The sequence below is a fragment of the Ctenopharyngodon idella genome, chromosome 9 (genome assembly GCF_019924925.1).
Source record: "Ctenopharyngodon idella isolate HZGC_01 chromosome 9, HZGC01, whole genome shotgun sequence".
In the NCBI taxonomy this organism is placed as follows: domain Eukaryota; kingdom Metazoa; phylum Chordata; class Actinopteri; order Cypriniformes; family Xenocyprididae; genus Ctenopharyngodon; species Ctenopharyngodon idella.
Genome location: NC_067228.1, coordinates 28,243,384 through 28,260,267, shown reverse-complemented (window position 1 = coordinate 28,260,267; position 16,884 = coordinate 28,243,384). Strand labels below are relative to the sequence as shown.

Sequence of the window (16,884 nt, the reverse complement as noted above, 5' to 3'; positions counted from 1 at the left end):
TTGTCTTGACGACCAAATCGTGTCCAAAATCGCCCGCCTTTTGTTAGATTTGTTACCTGAATTCAAACTGAATGAGTGGAATAAACTTAAAAACTTTAAGCTGAGTTTACTCTAATGATTGACTAAACCAACACTAAAATATAAGTGAATTTAACTTAATGTATATGAGTTTAAAGTACTCATACTTATTGGTTTTAAAACTTAAATGGTTTAAGGCAATCAGTTTTCTTAAATGGTTTCTTAAATTTTACAGTGTAAAAACGCTGTATTATGCTGCCAGGCCAGTAGTTGGTGATGTCACTTTGTAAAGAAACACTTTGCGCCTATAGACTGAACACGTAATACGTGTGACATTACCGTTTTCACCAATTTGATAATGATAGCGGTATCGTTTTCAAAAACTTTTTTTGCAAAAAGCATTTTTTCATCCGCTTTCATGGATCCGTGTGAATGGGGATTGTTTTGAAAACATTGTCATCTATATGTGAAAAGCGCAAAGATAAAATGTTTCCATTTTTAGTATATCTTTGTCGTGTAAACATACCCTTAGAAACGTTATTCAAAGTTTGCGTTTTTATTTAAATCTTTTATTTAAATTAATGGCCAAAATATAATATATAAATAAATAAGTTTCAGTTTTTAGTTGAAGACGGTGTCGTGTGAATGCCCCTTCAGGTTTGATCTGAAGTACAAATAAAAAACCATACATAGTTAGAATAGGAAAATATCAACTTTTTAAAGAGAGGAAAAAACACTAGTAAAACCAGCTGAGAACCACTGCATTATAATATAATATAACATAACATAAAATTATATATATTAACCCTACAAATGCAGTGTTGTCACAGGCTTTTCTGACTACTTCTGCATGAGGTTTGAGTGGTCAAATCACAAACCAGACTGCATTTACACCTGTTTTTAGTGATCTCCTGAGGCTGATGCTAATACGAGATGTAAACGGGGCCTTATTTATAGTATTTATTCAGTTATGGCTGTTTAATGGAGTTGTTTTATACAATAAAATTATCTAGGATTGTCAATTGAATGGTCTAATATATTATACAATTGAACAATGACAGAGCACAATAAACATCCTCACCAGAAACTCAATGATGCTTTCATGTGCACCTGTTGAAATAAATATGTCATAATGCATTCAATAAATGTATTATAAATCCTCTTGAATCACACCTCCCAATGTTGAAGAATTACACAACGGGTTCATAAGAGCAGCTCAGTGTTGTGTAGTGCTGAATGTTTATGTGTAAGGTGTTCTGGTCACACTTATCACAAGCACTAGTGAACCTTGGACTGTGCCATTTTTTCGCCTCTGTTATGTCCTCCCATTTCAAATGTCCCTGCCATTTATCTGGTTTAACCTCATTCTGTCTTTAAGGGATTTCCTCAAACAGATTTTGAAAACTTTAATAGGACATAAATGTGTTTCAACTTTAAACCAGTCAAGCTCAAATTCAGTGGTATTGTGGCATAATGGAGCACTTTCTGTGTCATTAGTTCAGCTGCATTGTTTTAACCCAAGGTTAACTTGGGTTTCTTAAAAAGCCATTGGCGTTGTAATGGCGATGCTGAAATATCCGACATAATGCCGATATATAGTTACAAAAATAGCAAATAAGGTACACAAATTGCTTAAATAGACACTTATTTGAACAGAAACAATATGTATCTGTACAGTAACTGTGTGATTCCTCATTTAGATTAGCCTAACTGCCACTAGATGTCACTTTTCTGTGTTTTATCTCAAACCTACTTCTTGGATGGGTTCATTATACTTTGGGTATACACTAGAGTAAAGAATTTCTATAATCATTTTAAATTGACAATCAGTTAACTGATTAATTGTATTGTTAAAACTGCAAAACACACATGCAAGACTCCACATACCATGTTCACATAGTTTGAATGAAATAAAAATAGTTCTACTTAAAGGGGTAATTCACCATTGGCAAGATGGGCTTTTATTCGAACTTGACTGTCTATGCAGTAGATCGGCGCTACATGTCTAGAGAAAAAGGGCTGTGACGTTCCAAAAGGTAGGGAAACTTCAACACCCATAATGCACTGGACTCATCCGTGAACAGGGATACAAAAGGGATGCAGAAGTTTTCGCAGAAACCCTGAAGCTGTCAAAAGTCCACCAGATGACGCAAATATATATATATATATATATATATATATATATTTATTTATTTATTTATTTTTTCTAACTATATTTGACTTTTGAACTTAAGCCAAATTTGCTTACACTTTATTTTAAGATGTTCCTTTTACAGTATAGATACACAAATAAGTAGTAATATTAATTAACATTTACTTACTGTAGCTTTAGGGTAAGGGTTTTTGTTTAAGGTTAGTTGCTTGTAATTATGCAAATATTGCTGTTATAACTATAGTAAGTACATGTAATGTGTATAACAGACACAAAGAAAGTGTTACCAAAATTGTATTATTTTGAACTTGTGCTAGACTCTGAATTTGACAATTAAACTTGGTTTAAACTTGGGTTAAGCTGCAGCTAAGTTGGTTTATGATATCTATAGTGCAATAAAAGTTATATTTAGTAAAACAAAAAAAATCTAAAAGAATCAAAAAGTTATTGTGAGTATCAAAAATGCATTGTTTGTAGAAAATGAAAAAAATATAACAATTTGTGTGTAACTTCTTGCCCTTGATCTTCATTCTTCTATGTACAATATTTAGCGAACTGAACTACAGGTGTGAGCTCACTAGATGCGTCATTCTGAGTGCACTTCTGTTTGTCTGATTCCACTAGGATCTGGGGATCTCGAAGGTGGGTCATATGAAGAGAATTCTCCAGGGAACTAAGGACTTGGCCAAGAGTTCGATGGTGGACCTGTGAGACATCAACACACATTCCGTTCGTGAGCGAAGAGGAGTTGAAGCGGAGCTCCAGTGTGGGAGGCGCTTTAGTGTCGTGGATTCATGTAGGAATAGCTTGTAGAAAAGCAAGGAATGTTTGTTTTAGAAGCAAGTGCTGGTGCCAAAACGACAAGGATTGTGTCCGAGACTTTTAGACCCATAGAAAAGCCATTCCTCACTTATTGCATCAACGGCACAATCAGGTATGCAATTCTCATAGTGCACGCGACCTCTGGCCTCTTTAAAAGATCCAAATCAAGTAGCAGAACAGGACTTCCAAACAGCGTTTTCTCCGAAAGGAGCACGGCCTCTGAGTAGCTCACTGGCTCTTTGCCTTGCGGTAGATGGCAACAACAGGAGGGCGATGTGATGTGTCAGCAATATTCTGCTTTTGACAGCACTGTTTACATTTTAAGGAGACGGGAAAAAGACTGCTGGAGTATCGCAATCAAACGGCAATCATCGTAGTGTGGCGGTGCAGTCCAGGAAAGGTCAAAAGGGGTTTCCTTCGACAGTGACATACTGATGCATGGTATGCTTGCTATATTTGGATAGCTATTTTACTGCATGATCTGCGTCTTGTTTTTTATTGTACAAACTAACACTTGAACAAGTTTTATATGAATTTAGTATAATGCCGTTTGTTACTACTGAAGCATCCCTTTTGGTCCAAGTAGACTGCTGATTTATTTCTATTTATCTGTCTGCATGGAAACCTTGTGTCAAAAGCAGTGTCATGTGCCATATTTATTGTCAGATGAGCTTTATTGGTAAGAAATGTTTTAACCTTACAGTAGGACGTTAGCTAAGTCGACATCTTGGTGAATCAAGTACCAAAAACAATGTCCCCAAGAAGTTTAAATTCCCCTTTTAAATTCTGAAAAATTTTCAAATCTGAAGTTGTTCAGAAAAACATCCACACGACATCTGTTTGTGGCTTAAAACATATTATTATACATTAGTTGAAATAGGACTTCTATTGTTTTGAATAAGAAACTGCAGTTGACCTGCAACATAGTTGATATTTGCTGAGTTCAGGAACCCAGTGCAAGTTCTATAGGATCATCTACATTTGGTTGGTGGCATTACAGGGTATAAGAGATGTTTGTTAATATATGCACTGTATATACGTTTAAAAAGTCTAAACTGTTAACTCCAGTTATAAGTAAGGCCTTTGTATAATAGAAAGCTTACATGATATTATCAGATGGCACATTTATTTGTGTATAGAGCACCATAACACCCTTGTGAATTATTATGTTAAGTAATCGCCTTTACACGTTAAGTGCTGTTGTACTCTATGGAAGGTGCAATATTGTATTTATTTTGATACATTTCTTCTCTATGAAGCTTTATTATGTGAGGTTTTTCCATGGAAAACTAAAAAGATAAACTTCACACACTCCTCTTTTTTTTGGTTTCCGATTAAGGTGGACTTAGGGTCAAATTTTGCCATGTTCTCTCCAAAATTCATAAATCTTCCATTAGCAAATTGTTGATCCTGTCTAACTGTGCTTCCAGGATAATTTGCTAGACGGCTGGATGTTTCCTCACACCGACTATAAAACTGTTGTGCCTCTATTTTTTCCGTTAAATGGAAAATTTCGAGCTACACGTAGCTTTCCCAACCAACAATGCACATGGGGCTCATAACAGCGGATTTTAGTTTATGTTATATTATAATGTTCCTCTAGAGGGTGTTCGATAACATCAAAGTAGTAGTTGATACTGTATATATATACAGAGAGAAAGAGAGTTGTGTCGGAAAAGATGTGGCGTTCCCTACCAAGAAATGCAGTTCTACCCACAATTTACCTGAAGTGAGAATTCAAACAAATATGGAGAACGAGCACAGGCCTAGAGGATTGGGTTTGGTCTGTTGGGTAAAACCAAGGAGGATGTTTTTAAAAAGGAAAATACACATTTGAAGAGTTCGGTGAGAGTTTAGTCATTATTATCAAACAAATTGAACTAAAAATGAGACTCAATTCATGACAGCATTCATTAATCAATAATAGATTACATTACTGGTTCTTAGCAGGTTTTGCTTAAGGATTTTACATTCAACATGGCGCCAAACGTAGGGCTGAATAGTTTATTGTACACAAATAGCAAAAAAGTCCTTAAAAGTCATTCATATTATCAAGAATGGCATACAATATTGACAATTTTGTATATGCACAAACAGTAGAAGTATGATTTTTTTAGCTTGTGCGTTTGGTTTCTAAATGTCAGTTGAGTTTTATGCTCTCGGCAGCCAATAATTCACCACACAAAACACATTGTGGTCGGCACAAACCATGTTTATTCTTGTTGTAAGTGAACCAGTATTTAATGTAGTTTGGCCTTGTCCATATTGGCAGCTGCGTAATATGTCTAGCTCTTACCAAACGACAGACGAACTTAATATTGTAGAGTTTGATTGGGCGCGTGATGCTGGACACTTAAAATTGAAGTTGAGAAAAACATTTTCTCTTCACATTTAAAATTTGATAAGCCTATTTTTATTTCTGTCCTAACTATACATAATTATATAGTTAATTTGTTCCCACTAGGGCCATCCTTTGGGCGGTGTAACCGGTACGATTGCATGCTTAGGACGGCCCGGTACCCACTTTATATTAAGTGTCTTTAACGACTATGTACTAACATTTAAATTAATCCTTTGATAGAAAGCACTTATTGTGTACACACATGGTTTTACATTGTGCTTATATTGAAAAAAATACCTGCATGAAATTACAGCTGTAGTTAATTTCTGTAATTACATCCTTTAACACTTAACCCACCCTTAATCCCGTATCTATAGCTTGTTTCCGCAACTGAATAAAAAATAAAAAAGGTCACTGCAACTTTTTTCCTCACAATTCTGACTTTTTTTCTCACAATTGTGTGATATAAACTCGCAATTGCGAGTTATAAAGTCAGAATTGCTTGATATAAAGTCTCAATTGTGTTATAAAGTCAGAATTGTGTGAAATAGTCTCAGTTGCATGTTATAAAGTCAGATTTGCGAGATATAAACTCACAATTGTAAGTTATAAAGTCAGATTTGAAAGATATAAACACAATTGCGAGTTATAGTCAGAATTGCATAAAAAAAAGTCACAATTGCATGTTATAAAGTCAGAATTGTAAGATATAAACTCACAATTGCGAGTTATAAAGTCAGATTTGCAAGATATAAACGCAATTCTGAGTTATGAAGTCAGAATTGTGAGTTATAGTCACAATTGCGAGATAAAAACTCACAATTGCGAGTTATAATGTCAGAATTGCGTAAAATAGACACAATTGCATGTTATAAAGTCAATTGTGAATTATAAAGTCAAAATTGTGATATAAACTTAAAATTGCGTAAAATAAAGTCACAATTGCATGTTATAAAGTCAGAATTGCGAGATATAACTCGCAATGAGTTAAGTCAGAATTGCGTAAAAGTCACAATTGCATGTTATAAAGTCAATTGTGAGTTATAAGGTCAAAACTGTAAGATATAAACTGAAAATTGCATAAAATAAAGTCAAAATTGCATAAAATAAAGTCAGAATTGTGAGAAATAAACTCACAATTGTGAGTTATAAAGTCAGAATTGCAAGATATAAACACACAACTCCAAGTTATAAAGTCAGAATTGTGAGATATAAACTCACATTTCTGAGAAAAAGTCAGTCTTTGGACTTTGTAACTCGCATTTGCGAGTTTATCTCACAATTCTAAGAAAAGAAGTTAGAATTGTGAGAAAAAGTCTGAATTGCAAGTTTATATCTCACAAATCTGACTTTATAACAAACAATTGTGATTTTATATCATGCAATTCTGAGAAAAAAGTCAGAATTGTGAGATAAAAAGTTGCAATTATCCTTTTTTCCGTGGCAGAAACAAGTTTCCATACTTATCCCACCTCAGTAGCAGCAAAAGTGTTTGGCAAATACAATATGAACACAATAAGTACATTTTACCCAACATGTTTTTTTTTTTTTTTTTTTTTTTTTTTCGTAAGTACATAGTACTTAAAGACATCAAATATAATGTGTGACCATTAAATGCATTCTGCAAGTGTTGCCCAGCAGTAGAGAACCACTGGCATCCATAATAAAGGCACAACAGTGCAGACTATGCTGTACTGTATGTCTGCAGCCTGCTTTTTCCAGCAGTCAATGTTATTTGTCCATTGCGGTTTAATTGGCAACTTAATGTCTCTCACTTTCCATCTTTTCTCAGTAGTGAGCACCGGTTTCATGTCTGCCTGTAAGCATTATTGCTTAGCTGTTTAATTCATCGGCAGGCCCACGTGAAATCTGCGCCAGCAAAACTCTGCAAAAACCTCTGCAGATTGGGATGTGTGTCAAGTTTTACACATCCCCTCTCCCTTACGTGTTTGTTTATTAAATATTCTGGCCAATTTAATGCTTTCAACTACTACTAAGTGTGCATTACTCTCTGTTTGACACATTTTACAAGGTTTAAATTCATTCCACAGACATTTTCTCCAAAATCAGTGTAGAACATGTTATCTATTCATTGGTGACAGAAAAAAAGCATCATGCTGTGATCATACCCGACAATCAAATGGTGCATTTAAAGCAACAGTTTTGTTTGTGGTTATATGACATAATACCGAAACATATGTGCACATACCTCCACGCATCTCGAAACACGAATGAATGTAGTGATATGCTTTTCAGATATGCATTTCTGAGTGACCGCATTGCTAAAGGTAATTTCCCCAACTAGCTAGAATCATTACCAAAGACACAAGATCATTTCGAGAACACTTGATGCTCACACTATGAAGCTCCCTGTTTAATTGGCCTTACATGATCTCTGTTTGACAGCTGTAGCAGATCGACCTTGTCTATGGTGCCTCTGTATAGTTCATTTGTTCACAACAGACTCAAATCACACAAGTGCAGTCTTCCTCTCATGCCACACTGAATACATGTGCACATGATCACATGAACCTCAGTTCAGTTCTCAAGCCACCACATGAGTGTTTTCATTGGACTGTGAGTGGCGGTGGGCCTTGGCTTATCGACAATGGCGAACGCAAAAGCTGTAAACTGCCTGGTTTTTCAAAAACGAATTCATTTTGAGGAATTTGTAGAGCAAGGTCACATGATTTATATCCATTTAAGAGAAGTGCGATGTGAGTTTCATTTGTTTACATTGTGTTTACAATGGCACAGTTTCATTTTTAAGACTACATGTATAGGTATATTTACAATATTTGCATATTTATTAAGGTTAAACAACTGATGTGTATGTGTTTTCACTATTGGGATATAATGTTACGGTAGTCACTTGTATTGATATCTGGATGATTTTGGTAAGTAGTAGGTAATTTTTATGACTACTAAGTGACTGTTTTCTGTGCCTTTTTATCGTAGATGCATGGTTAACTATTTATTACAATATGGAGGTCACTGAGATGTGTATTTTTGTATCCTGATTAAATAAGTGTTTCGATTTTGATGTACATTTTGAGGTGGTAAAATGCTGCCAGTTGATATCTTCCTTCTTCAATAAAACTGAATGCATACACAGTACACTTTGCTGTCTTGAGTGTTTGATTTATTTACTTGAATTTGTATGTGTAAGTACATTGAATGAAATATGAATATTAACACACCATTGAATGAACACAGTGGAATTATAGACCATTATTTTTCAATAAGGTAAGGATTTTGGTTAGGCGTTTGACAACATTATTGTAAAAACATACATTAACCACACACACATATACCTCAGAAACATATGTGGATATGAATATAAATATGCACTATATAAACAGAAAATTTTACCACTACCCCCCTGCAATACCTCTGCAGCCCACAAGGGGACACGGCCCACACTTTTGAAAGCATTGAAATACTAGCGTTCACTACCACAAGGCAAGATGGTCTTCATGAAGAGATGTTCATCTGGCTATATTGTAACCTTGAAAATATCTAAAGATATTTTAAAATGAACAAAGACATTTGCTTTCCTTTTCCAACCCCCTCGAAGGGCCTTGTGGAATTCCTAAAGACAAATAGGTGCTGATAGTGATCAAGGCCTATAGGCCAAAATGTGTGTACATCAGGGGTCTACAAATTGTCACACCTTTAGTACAGTGGGGGAAGTTTTAATCTTCTGATTGGTCAGTTTAAATGTCTCACATTTGGGTTTCAGTCACATGGTCAAGGAAGGGATAAAAGAAGATTGTAACTGTTGCTCTGTCTCTTTGATTCTTGGTTTTTCTTGGGCCCTTTCTGGCCCCCCCCCCCTCTCTCTCTCTCTCTCTCTCTCTCTCTCTCTCTCTATCCCTCAGGTAACATTATAATATACATATATGCTGGGTATGATTAATGGTATATGATTTTATCATCTCATACATCTCTTTTGTAACTATTTTAAGTGTAATCATAACCAAATATTGTCATTAAACCCTTTTATTACAAATGATGTGCTAACTAGTATTAATTTAGAATTAACTTTGAACTGCTACCAATTGCAATACAATATCGTCACACTATAGCAATGCTGTCCCACATATGTTGCTATTGTAACTGTGCTTATTTACGTTGATGGTATAAGCAGCAGTGGGTGGTAATAGACAATAAATGAACAGTTTTCTGCCATCTTGCTGATAACGTTTCTTAAGTCATTCGGCAATCCTTCAACCTGAACCCCTGTAGGTGAACCACCCTTACAATATAAAGGCTATTAATTTACTCATTTATACCTATACCTACTGTTCTCTGATCTCGGATCCATACTATAGAAACTTCAGCTGAAAACATTTCATTTCTGTACAAATGAACTTTCAGATTACACAGATTCATGTTAGAGATGGAGACATACATCTGGTAGAAAAATGAATGTGTGGAACCGTGCAATAGAGTGAACAATCGTGTTCAAAAAGTAAGAAACCACATTATTTTTTTCTCCATAGACAAACTGATATTAAGTAAGTAAAGTATTAAGTAAAGCCATAAGGTTGATAGATAGCTTAAAGGGATTGTTCACCCAAAATTGAAAATTCTGTCTTCATTTACTCACCCTTAACCCGTATGAATTTCTTTTTTCTGCTGAACATAAAAGAAGATATTTTGAAGAATGATGGTAACCAAACAGTTAATGGGGCCCCATAGACTTCCATAGTATGGGGAAATAAAATACTCGAACAAGAAAAAATGTAGGGCATGACTTGATTTTGTCCATTGTCCAACGATTGGATCGTTGGATCGTTACCTCATGTGAGTGACACGTTGTGCCACCCTCGCGAAGAGATGTCGCTGCAAGGAGGGGAAGTTATTTTGATTAAACAATTCGAGGCCACATGAATTAAAAAAAATAAAAATAAAAATAATGATGTGCACCAATAAATCATTTATAATAAATACTGCAATATTCCATAAAAAACAGGTATTTGGTTCCATTTTGATTTCATGGTGACTTTGCAGAACTACAATACCCATAATCCTGAATAAAGTTCAACCAATAAGAGAAGCTGGTGTTACCATTACATAAATTGATGTATTTATTTGACATGACCATAATTTACATTTTTTAGTGGTCATACATTTTTTGTGTGTGATTTTATAAAGCAAAATATATCATAATTGTCCAGTACATTCATTAAATTGTTACTGCTAGCCTCATATTTCCATGGTAATCTATCCCAAAGAGAAAGTGAAACGACGAAAAGAATATTAAAATAATAAAATACTACATTAAATTGTATTTATTTATATTTTAAATGTGTATTTTACTCCCATCAGTGACTCTGCGCTCAACTGCTCCGAACCGCCGCTCGAGGATTGATTATTTCGCCTGTTCGTCTTGTTTTCATGAAATGAACGGACGTAAGAGCAGTTAGCTGCCCACTGCACTGCTCTGTCACTACAAGGTGAGGCGCGCTTCCTTTTCATTTGCATGTCATTTTCCAGCAAAAATAACTTATCATGGAGCAGTTATAAACCCATCGATTGGTGTCAAAGAAGCAGATCACGACTTATGTTATCATAGGCCTGATGCTAATGCGCGAGCCAGCTGCGTCTGTGATGACATCATCAGGCTTTAGCATTAACTGCACATAAACATATTACTAATAATGCTTTTACACTCATTATTTCTAAATAAAGTCCGCGGTAGTTCATATAAGTCATATTGCCTTTACCGCGACGATGTCTGAAAATGAAAACAATGAATCACCAAACCAAAAATGAGAGACAGATATCAGATATGACATATACGTGACTGCAGATTAACTGACATCGTCAAGAGCTTTAAAATGTGTCTTATAATAGTCAAATGGCGGTTTGTCATGGTAATCTGCGACTGTCAGAGCTGGAGGATTGTGTTGGGTAGTATTTTAAGACGTTTGAAGCGTTAGTGGCAGTTGCAAATAATGAATATTGTAATCAGTGTATTATTAGCAAGAATGATGTGCATGAAGTTTTGTACACAGCCACTCCCCTTTATAAGCTGGGAACAGTGTGTGAGAACAGTGAGATCTCATAAACATCTGTTGATTTCAGGAAATCATTTGACCCTGCTGATGCTCTCAGCACAGATCACATGCAGCAGCCAGCGCCATCACTTGCTAATATTAAAGCCACCATGAAAATTGACAATTCTTATTTTTTATGGAATATTGCAGTATTTATTATAAATGATCTGTGCACATCATTTTATTTATTTTTTTTAATTCATGTGCCGATCAAAATAACTTCCCCTCCCTCTTACAGCGACATCTCTTCTCTTTCTCTGATGATGTGTTTACTGGCGTGAGGGCGGGACAGCCTGTCACTCACATGGCATCACAGCAATAGCAAACCACAACCAATCCAATTCCCAATTGACAAAATTCTTTTCACTCAGATATATGTCACAAGTAAGGAAGAAGAGACTAACACAACTTAGGTTTTGTGTCAACTTTAATGTTCTCTTTCTTTTAAAGCTACTGTTAGGGTTCAGGATTGTAGTAAACTTGCTCTTTTTGTGTGCTGAATTCTTAGAAATAATGTTTACCTTTGCAATTCCCACCCACACACAGTCATGCTGAAATGCATCAAGGTTTGACCTATTTCAGCATTCAGGTGTGAACGCTTGTTTAGTGAGAAAGACTAGCTGTGCTAAGCAGTAGTTTCAGTACTGTGGAAATGCTCTGGGCCAATAGAAATGACGTTTTGCTTTTATCAAAGGCCTGCAACCAGTTGCAACACAACTCTTAAGTTAGAAGAGTTTTGGGGGGGGGGTCATTATTTACTCACCCTCATGTCGTTTCAAACCTGTATGACACAGAAGAACATATTGTGAAGAATGTTGCAGGGCTTCAGACAAAAAAAAATTCATTAAGGAGCCATTGGCTCCTATAGGGGGAAAAAACAGGCGCCAAATAATTTTTTTAAGAGCCACACAACAATGAACTTAAAATTTTAAATCACTTACTTTTAGTCATCCTGTTGTGTTTATATATGTCCCCTTTACAGTTTCAGCTTTTTCATCTTGTGACTTTTCTGGGAAATTAATGTCACTATTTTCACTTATTACTATTATAGTTTTTGTTAATATTTTGAATCCGATTAGATTTTTATATTTTCTGCTTTCATTTTTTGTTAAGTTTTATTTTTTTTGTTTTTGTTTTTAGTTTTATTTATTTATTTTTTTTAAACATGTCTGTTTAGTTTGTATAGATTTTTGTTTTAGTATTAACATTTATTTCAAGATATAAAAAAAAATTTTTTTAATGGTTTTAGTTAACTATAATAACCCTGATGCTAGTAAAATCTTTATATTGAATAATATGTGTCAAATAATGTTCTTAGTCCTTCCTTCCTGAAGCTACAACAGTTTACTTTGAATCAAATAAGTATATATTAAATTTGGTTTGTGTAACCAAATAACAAACAGGGGCAACTGATATACTACTTGACTTTGATTACTTTGAAATACAGCGGGACTCTTATTTTGAAATGTCTGTGCTTTACTTTTGCTGCTCATTCAAGCTCAGATGAGGATTAAATAATTACGTTGCTACAACCGTTTACAACACAATATAATATAAATAATATAAAGTAAACCTTGTGATAATTGATCAGCATTAGTTCGTAAGCAATCGGTTGACAAATGTGCGCTAATCATCGAATGCCAGCTCCTCTGAAGAACGCGCAACAGCGCCATCTTTTGACTGTAAAACATGCAGCACTCACATTTGTTTAATGAAATTAATAATAATCACATTAGGGAGTATCGCGATTTGTTTTTCCATCCACAAAATATAAGACGCCTTAAAATGATCGTTTATACTCTTGTTATACTGTTTAAGGCACTGAAGACTTTTAATGACCTTAAATTTATCTGATGAGCATGAGCGGAGTGGAATAATGAAAGTGATCAGCATGATTGATATTCAAAACGGTAAGCACGCGCTGCGTTGTGTGTGTATCTGCAGTCTGTAGAGCCGGTTTTCCCTTTTGCATGACGAATATAGACGAATTTATATGAAGAAATAGGCAGTTGTCTCCTTTACGCGGGAGCAGAACGGTGTGTTCAAATGCAGCTGTTTTGCACCGACGCAGGCGACGCGAGGCAACAACACAGTCGGCTTTCATCAGCTCTAGTTCTTTGGCGTCTGTTTGGTGTGTGAAATTTTTCCCTACCTGTTCATATTTCGGAGCTCTAACTCAGTGAAACATTCACACGCAGCATCTCATTTAATTATGTCAACACAGCAAATGATGTGATAAGCTACTGGTCACGGAACACGCAAATAACATGCAAATTTTACAGTCATAACGTGTGAATGTGTATGGTCGCAGCAAAAATAACAGTCGCAAATTAATATTTTTAGTCGCAAATGCGACCGTTTTAGGCGCGGTCTGGAGCCCTGATGTTGGTAACCAATTTTTCTCAATATCTACTTTTGTGTTGTAAAAACTTTTTAATTTTTGTAATTACCGTTGACAGTGACAATAATATTGGAAAAGAATGCCAATAATGCATCCAGTTAGAACTTAATCATCTTGTCATATTGGTTTTTTGTTGTTGTTTTGTGTTTGTATATTTTTACCTGGATTTCATGATGTAGATAACCATATAAACAGGTATGAAATAGTGTGCAACAGTCGGGTTCTTCTGGACGTAAAATCCCATTAATGTTCTCCAAAGGGAAGTTGATTTTTAAAGTTAATAAGTAAACCGTTAAAGACCAAACTACTGTGAGCTATGAGATTGTCAATTGATGGTATTTGTTTCTGTTGAAGCCATCAGTCTTCATTATTATTTCAGCTTATTTTTAAAATAATTGTTTAACAGCAGAATTCATGGTGAGAAACTACATTACCCATAATTCTGCAAAAAAATAAAAAATTGCAATAAAAGAACTTTACTTCACTGTGAAAAGTCATTTAGTGCGTTTGGAGTACAGGAGAATATAGCAGAATGCCTTGCTTTCCACAAATGAAAAGTTGCTATCTAAAGAGGAATGATCAGATGTTATTTTCCTGTCCAAACTGCAAAGACAACCAAGAAGTGGTTTGAGAACAAGTCAATCAAGCTCATGTTTTTGGCCTGGTCAGAGTCTAGATTTGAACCCTATGGTGAATATTTGGTCTCACTTTAAACTGGGAGACAGTTTTCAACTACTCATGAACTGTTTGAATCCATTAACATTGAGTGGAACAACACTGACTATTGGGAAGTGACTTAGGGGAAGTCTGTTCCATGCTAGGTTACTGTAATATGTACAGTATTTGTATGTATGTGTATATAATATATATATTATATATATATATATATATATCACACACACACACACACACACACACAGTGCTGCTTGAAAGTTTGTGAACCCCTTGCAGAATCTGTGAAAATGTGAATAATTTTAACAAAATTAGAAGGATCATACAATATGCATCTTATTATTTTTTTATTTAGTACTGTCCTGAGTAAGAAATTTTTGTTTGTTTTTCATTTAGTAGGCTACTTCCCTTCGGAAACAACAGAAGACACTTAAATGTTTGCCAAAAGGAAAACTGAAACATTTTTGGGACCTGGATGATTTTTTTGAAGAACATTGGGCAGTTTAACTGCTCAGGACAAACAAGGGACTCATGAACAACCATCACAAAACAAAAAAACAGTCGTAGATCATCCAGGTAACCACACACAGTATTCAGAATCAAGGGTTCACACACTTTTGAATGAGGTCATATTTATAAATTCAGCTTTTTTTTTTTTTTTTTTTTGGTCTTTTTTTGACTTTATGTAAACATAGTTTATGTAAAATATCTTATTCAGGACATTACTAAATAAAAAATAACATGCATTTTGTATGATCTCTCTTATTTTGTTAAAATTATTCACATTTTCACAGATTCTGCAAGTGGTTCACAAACTTTTAAGCAGCACTGTATATGTGTGTATATATATATATATATATATATATATAATATACTTTTGCGACTGCATTTTAAAAAAAAATATATTTCTCTATTATTTTCATTAGATTTTTTTTGTGTAGTTTTTGTCTTTTTCTGATTTTCAGTTACTTTTTTGCTTCAAATCAAAGTGTGCAATGTAATTTACCTCGAAGCTGGTTGGTGTGGTTCATGGATTAAAACACTTCAATGAAGACTTTTTAAAAAATTCTTATGAGGAAAATGAGTGGGAAAAATACCTCTGGAATCAAGGCTGCTATGAACTGATGGCATGTTTGTTTTCTAGTAAAAACAAACATGCTGTCAGTTCATAGGCCTTGAACAAACTTGTTTGTCAGGCCGTAAACAAACGGTGTATCATAATTAGTCTGAGCAAGCATTCAGGGAGAGATTTAGTTCTGAGGCCTTATTAACCCACAATAACAGATGGATACACTCACCTAAAGTAAAACTGCTACTCGAGAGATAACCTTCTGCATGTGACACTTGCTCCTTATTTGTTGTTTTCTATAGTTTATCAGATTCTTTTTCAGATCCATCTTCGCTTCTTTCACGCAAGTTTCTGCAGTAACAGATAAGATCTCACTGCTACAGAACACTGTTTCGGTTAGGATGTGATAACAGCCTGACATTGGGCCGTCATATAGCCTTGACCTACATTTCTACATCATATTGGTGTACCGCACACACACAGATGGCCCAAGATAATTTGCCTGCAGTATGCTGTATAACGTTAAAGATGCGGACTGTTCAACTTTCACTGTTTAGGTAGTTTTCAGGTAATTTTCTCATATTCGCCACTGTGTTTCTATCTTACTGGAGTAGCTGGAAAGCCCTTATTTTACCCATAAGTCATGTGATCTCCAACATAACCCAACTTAAAGGCATAGATACATCAAAAATGAAAATTCTGTCATTTACTAACACTCTTGTCATTCCAAACTTTCTTTCTTGTGCAAAATGATTAATTTGTTTTTGTACATACAATAAAAAATGGGGTCCAAATCTTCATTACCCTTAATTCTTCATTTTGTTATACTGCAAACCTTGTTTACACTTGGTAAGTTTACTTGCACTCATTTTTGTCAATCTGAATGAATCCAATTTATTTTCTGTTTATATGAACCCTAAATGTTGTGAACGGAAAGCCACTGCGATGTCATTAGAGTGTAATTGTTGTTTTTGCCTTGAAGACATAACTAAAAAAAAACGGACATGTATGTAAGAAGAGATTATTTTGGCAAGTAGTAAATATTCAGTCTCATCCACTGACCAGTTCGCAAGACATGAGACATGAACATGCTCATATTCGTATGACATAAAACGTGTATAAACACGCACATCATTGTGCTGCGCATGTAGAGGCATGTTTGATTCTGATTCAAGCATTTACACTACATGCTTTTTTCCTGTTTATCGGATTATTTCAGGTCTACACCATCCTTTTCAATCTGATCGAAATTCAGTCGGATTGATTGAGGTGTTTACATTAAGGCTTTTCAGTCCGATTGAGCCATCGATCTGATTATAAATGGATTATTTAAGTGCATGTAAG

General features: G+C 34.9%; 2 protein-coding genes across 15 annotated transcripts in view; both read left to right on the top strand.

The window, feature by feature from the left end:
- Positions 1-8,450, top strand: part of dgkh (diacylglycerol kinase, eta) — a 97,771-nt gene extending 89,321 nt beyond the window's left edge. For 10 of the 11 annotated variants that reach the window (XM_051904798.1, XM_051904795.1, XM_051904799.1 and 7 more), the window contains 2 exons: positions 2,795-6,228; positions 6,382-8,450. In XM_051904798.1, coding sequence (XP_051760758.1) covers positions 2,795-2,881 — 87 coding nt within the window. In that variant the 3' untranslated portion in view covers positions 2,882-6,228; positions 6,382-8,450. Of the gene's footprint in view, positions 1-2,794; positions 6,308-6,381 lie in introns of those variants that run through there. The other variant, XM_051904794.1, reaches the window with a different exon arrangement.
- Positions 8,451-10,650: 2,200 nt separating this feature from the next.
- Positions 10,651-16,884, top strand: part of akap11 (A kinase (PRKA) anchor protein 11) — a 32,816-nt gene continuing 26,582 nt past the window's right edge. For 3 of the 4 annotated variants that reach the window (XM_051905086.1, XM_051905085.1, XM_051905083.1), the window contains exon 1: positions 10,651-10,795. The gene's annotated coding sequence lies outside the window, so the exon portion shown is untranslated. Of the gene's footprint in view, positions 10,796-14,867; positions 15,048-16,884 lie in introns of all 4 variants that reach the window. The other variant, XM_051905084.1, reaches the window with a different exon arrangement.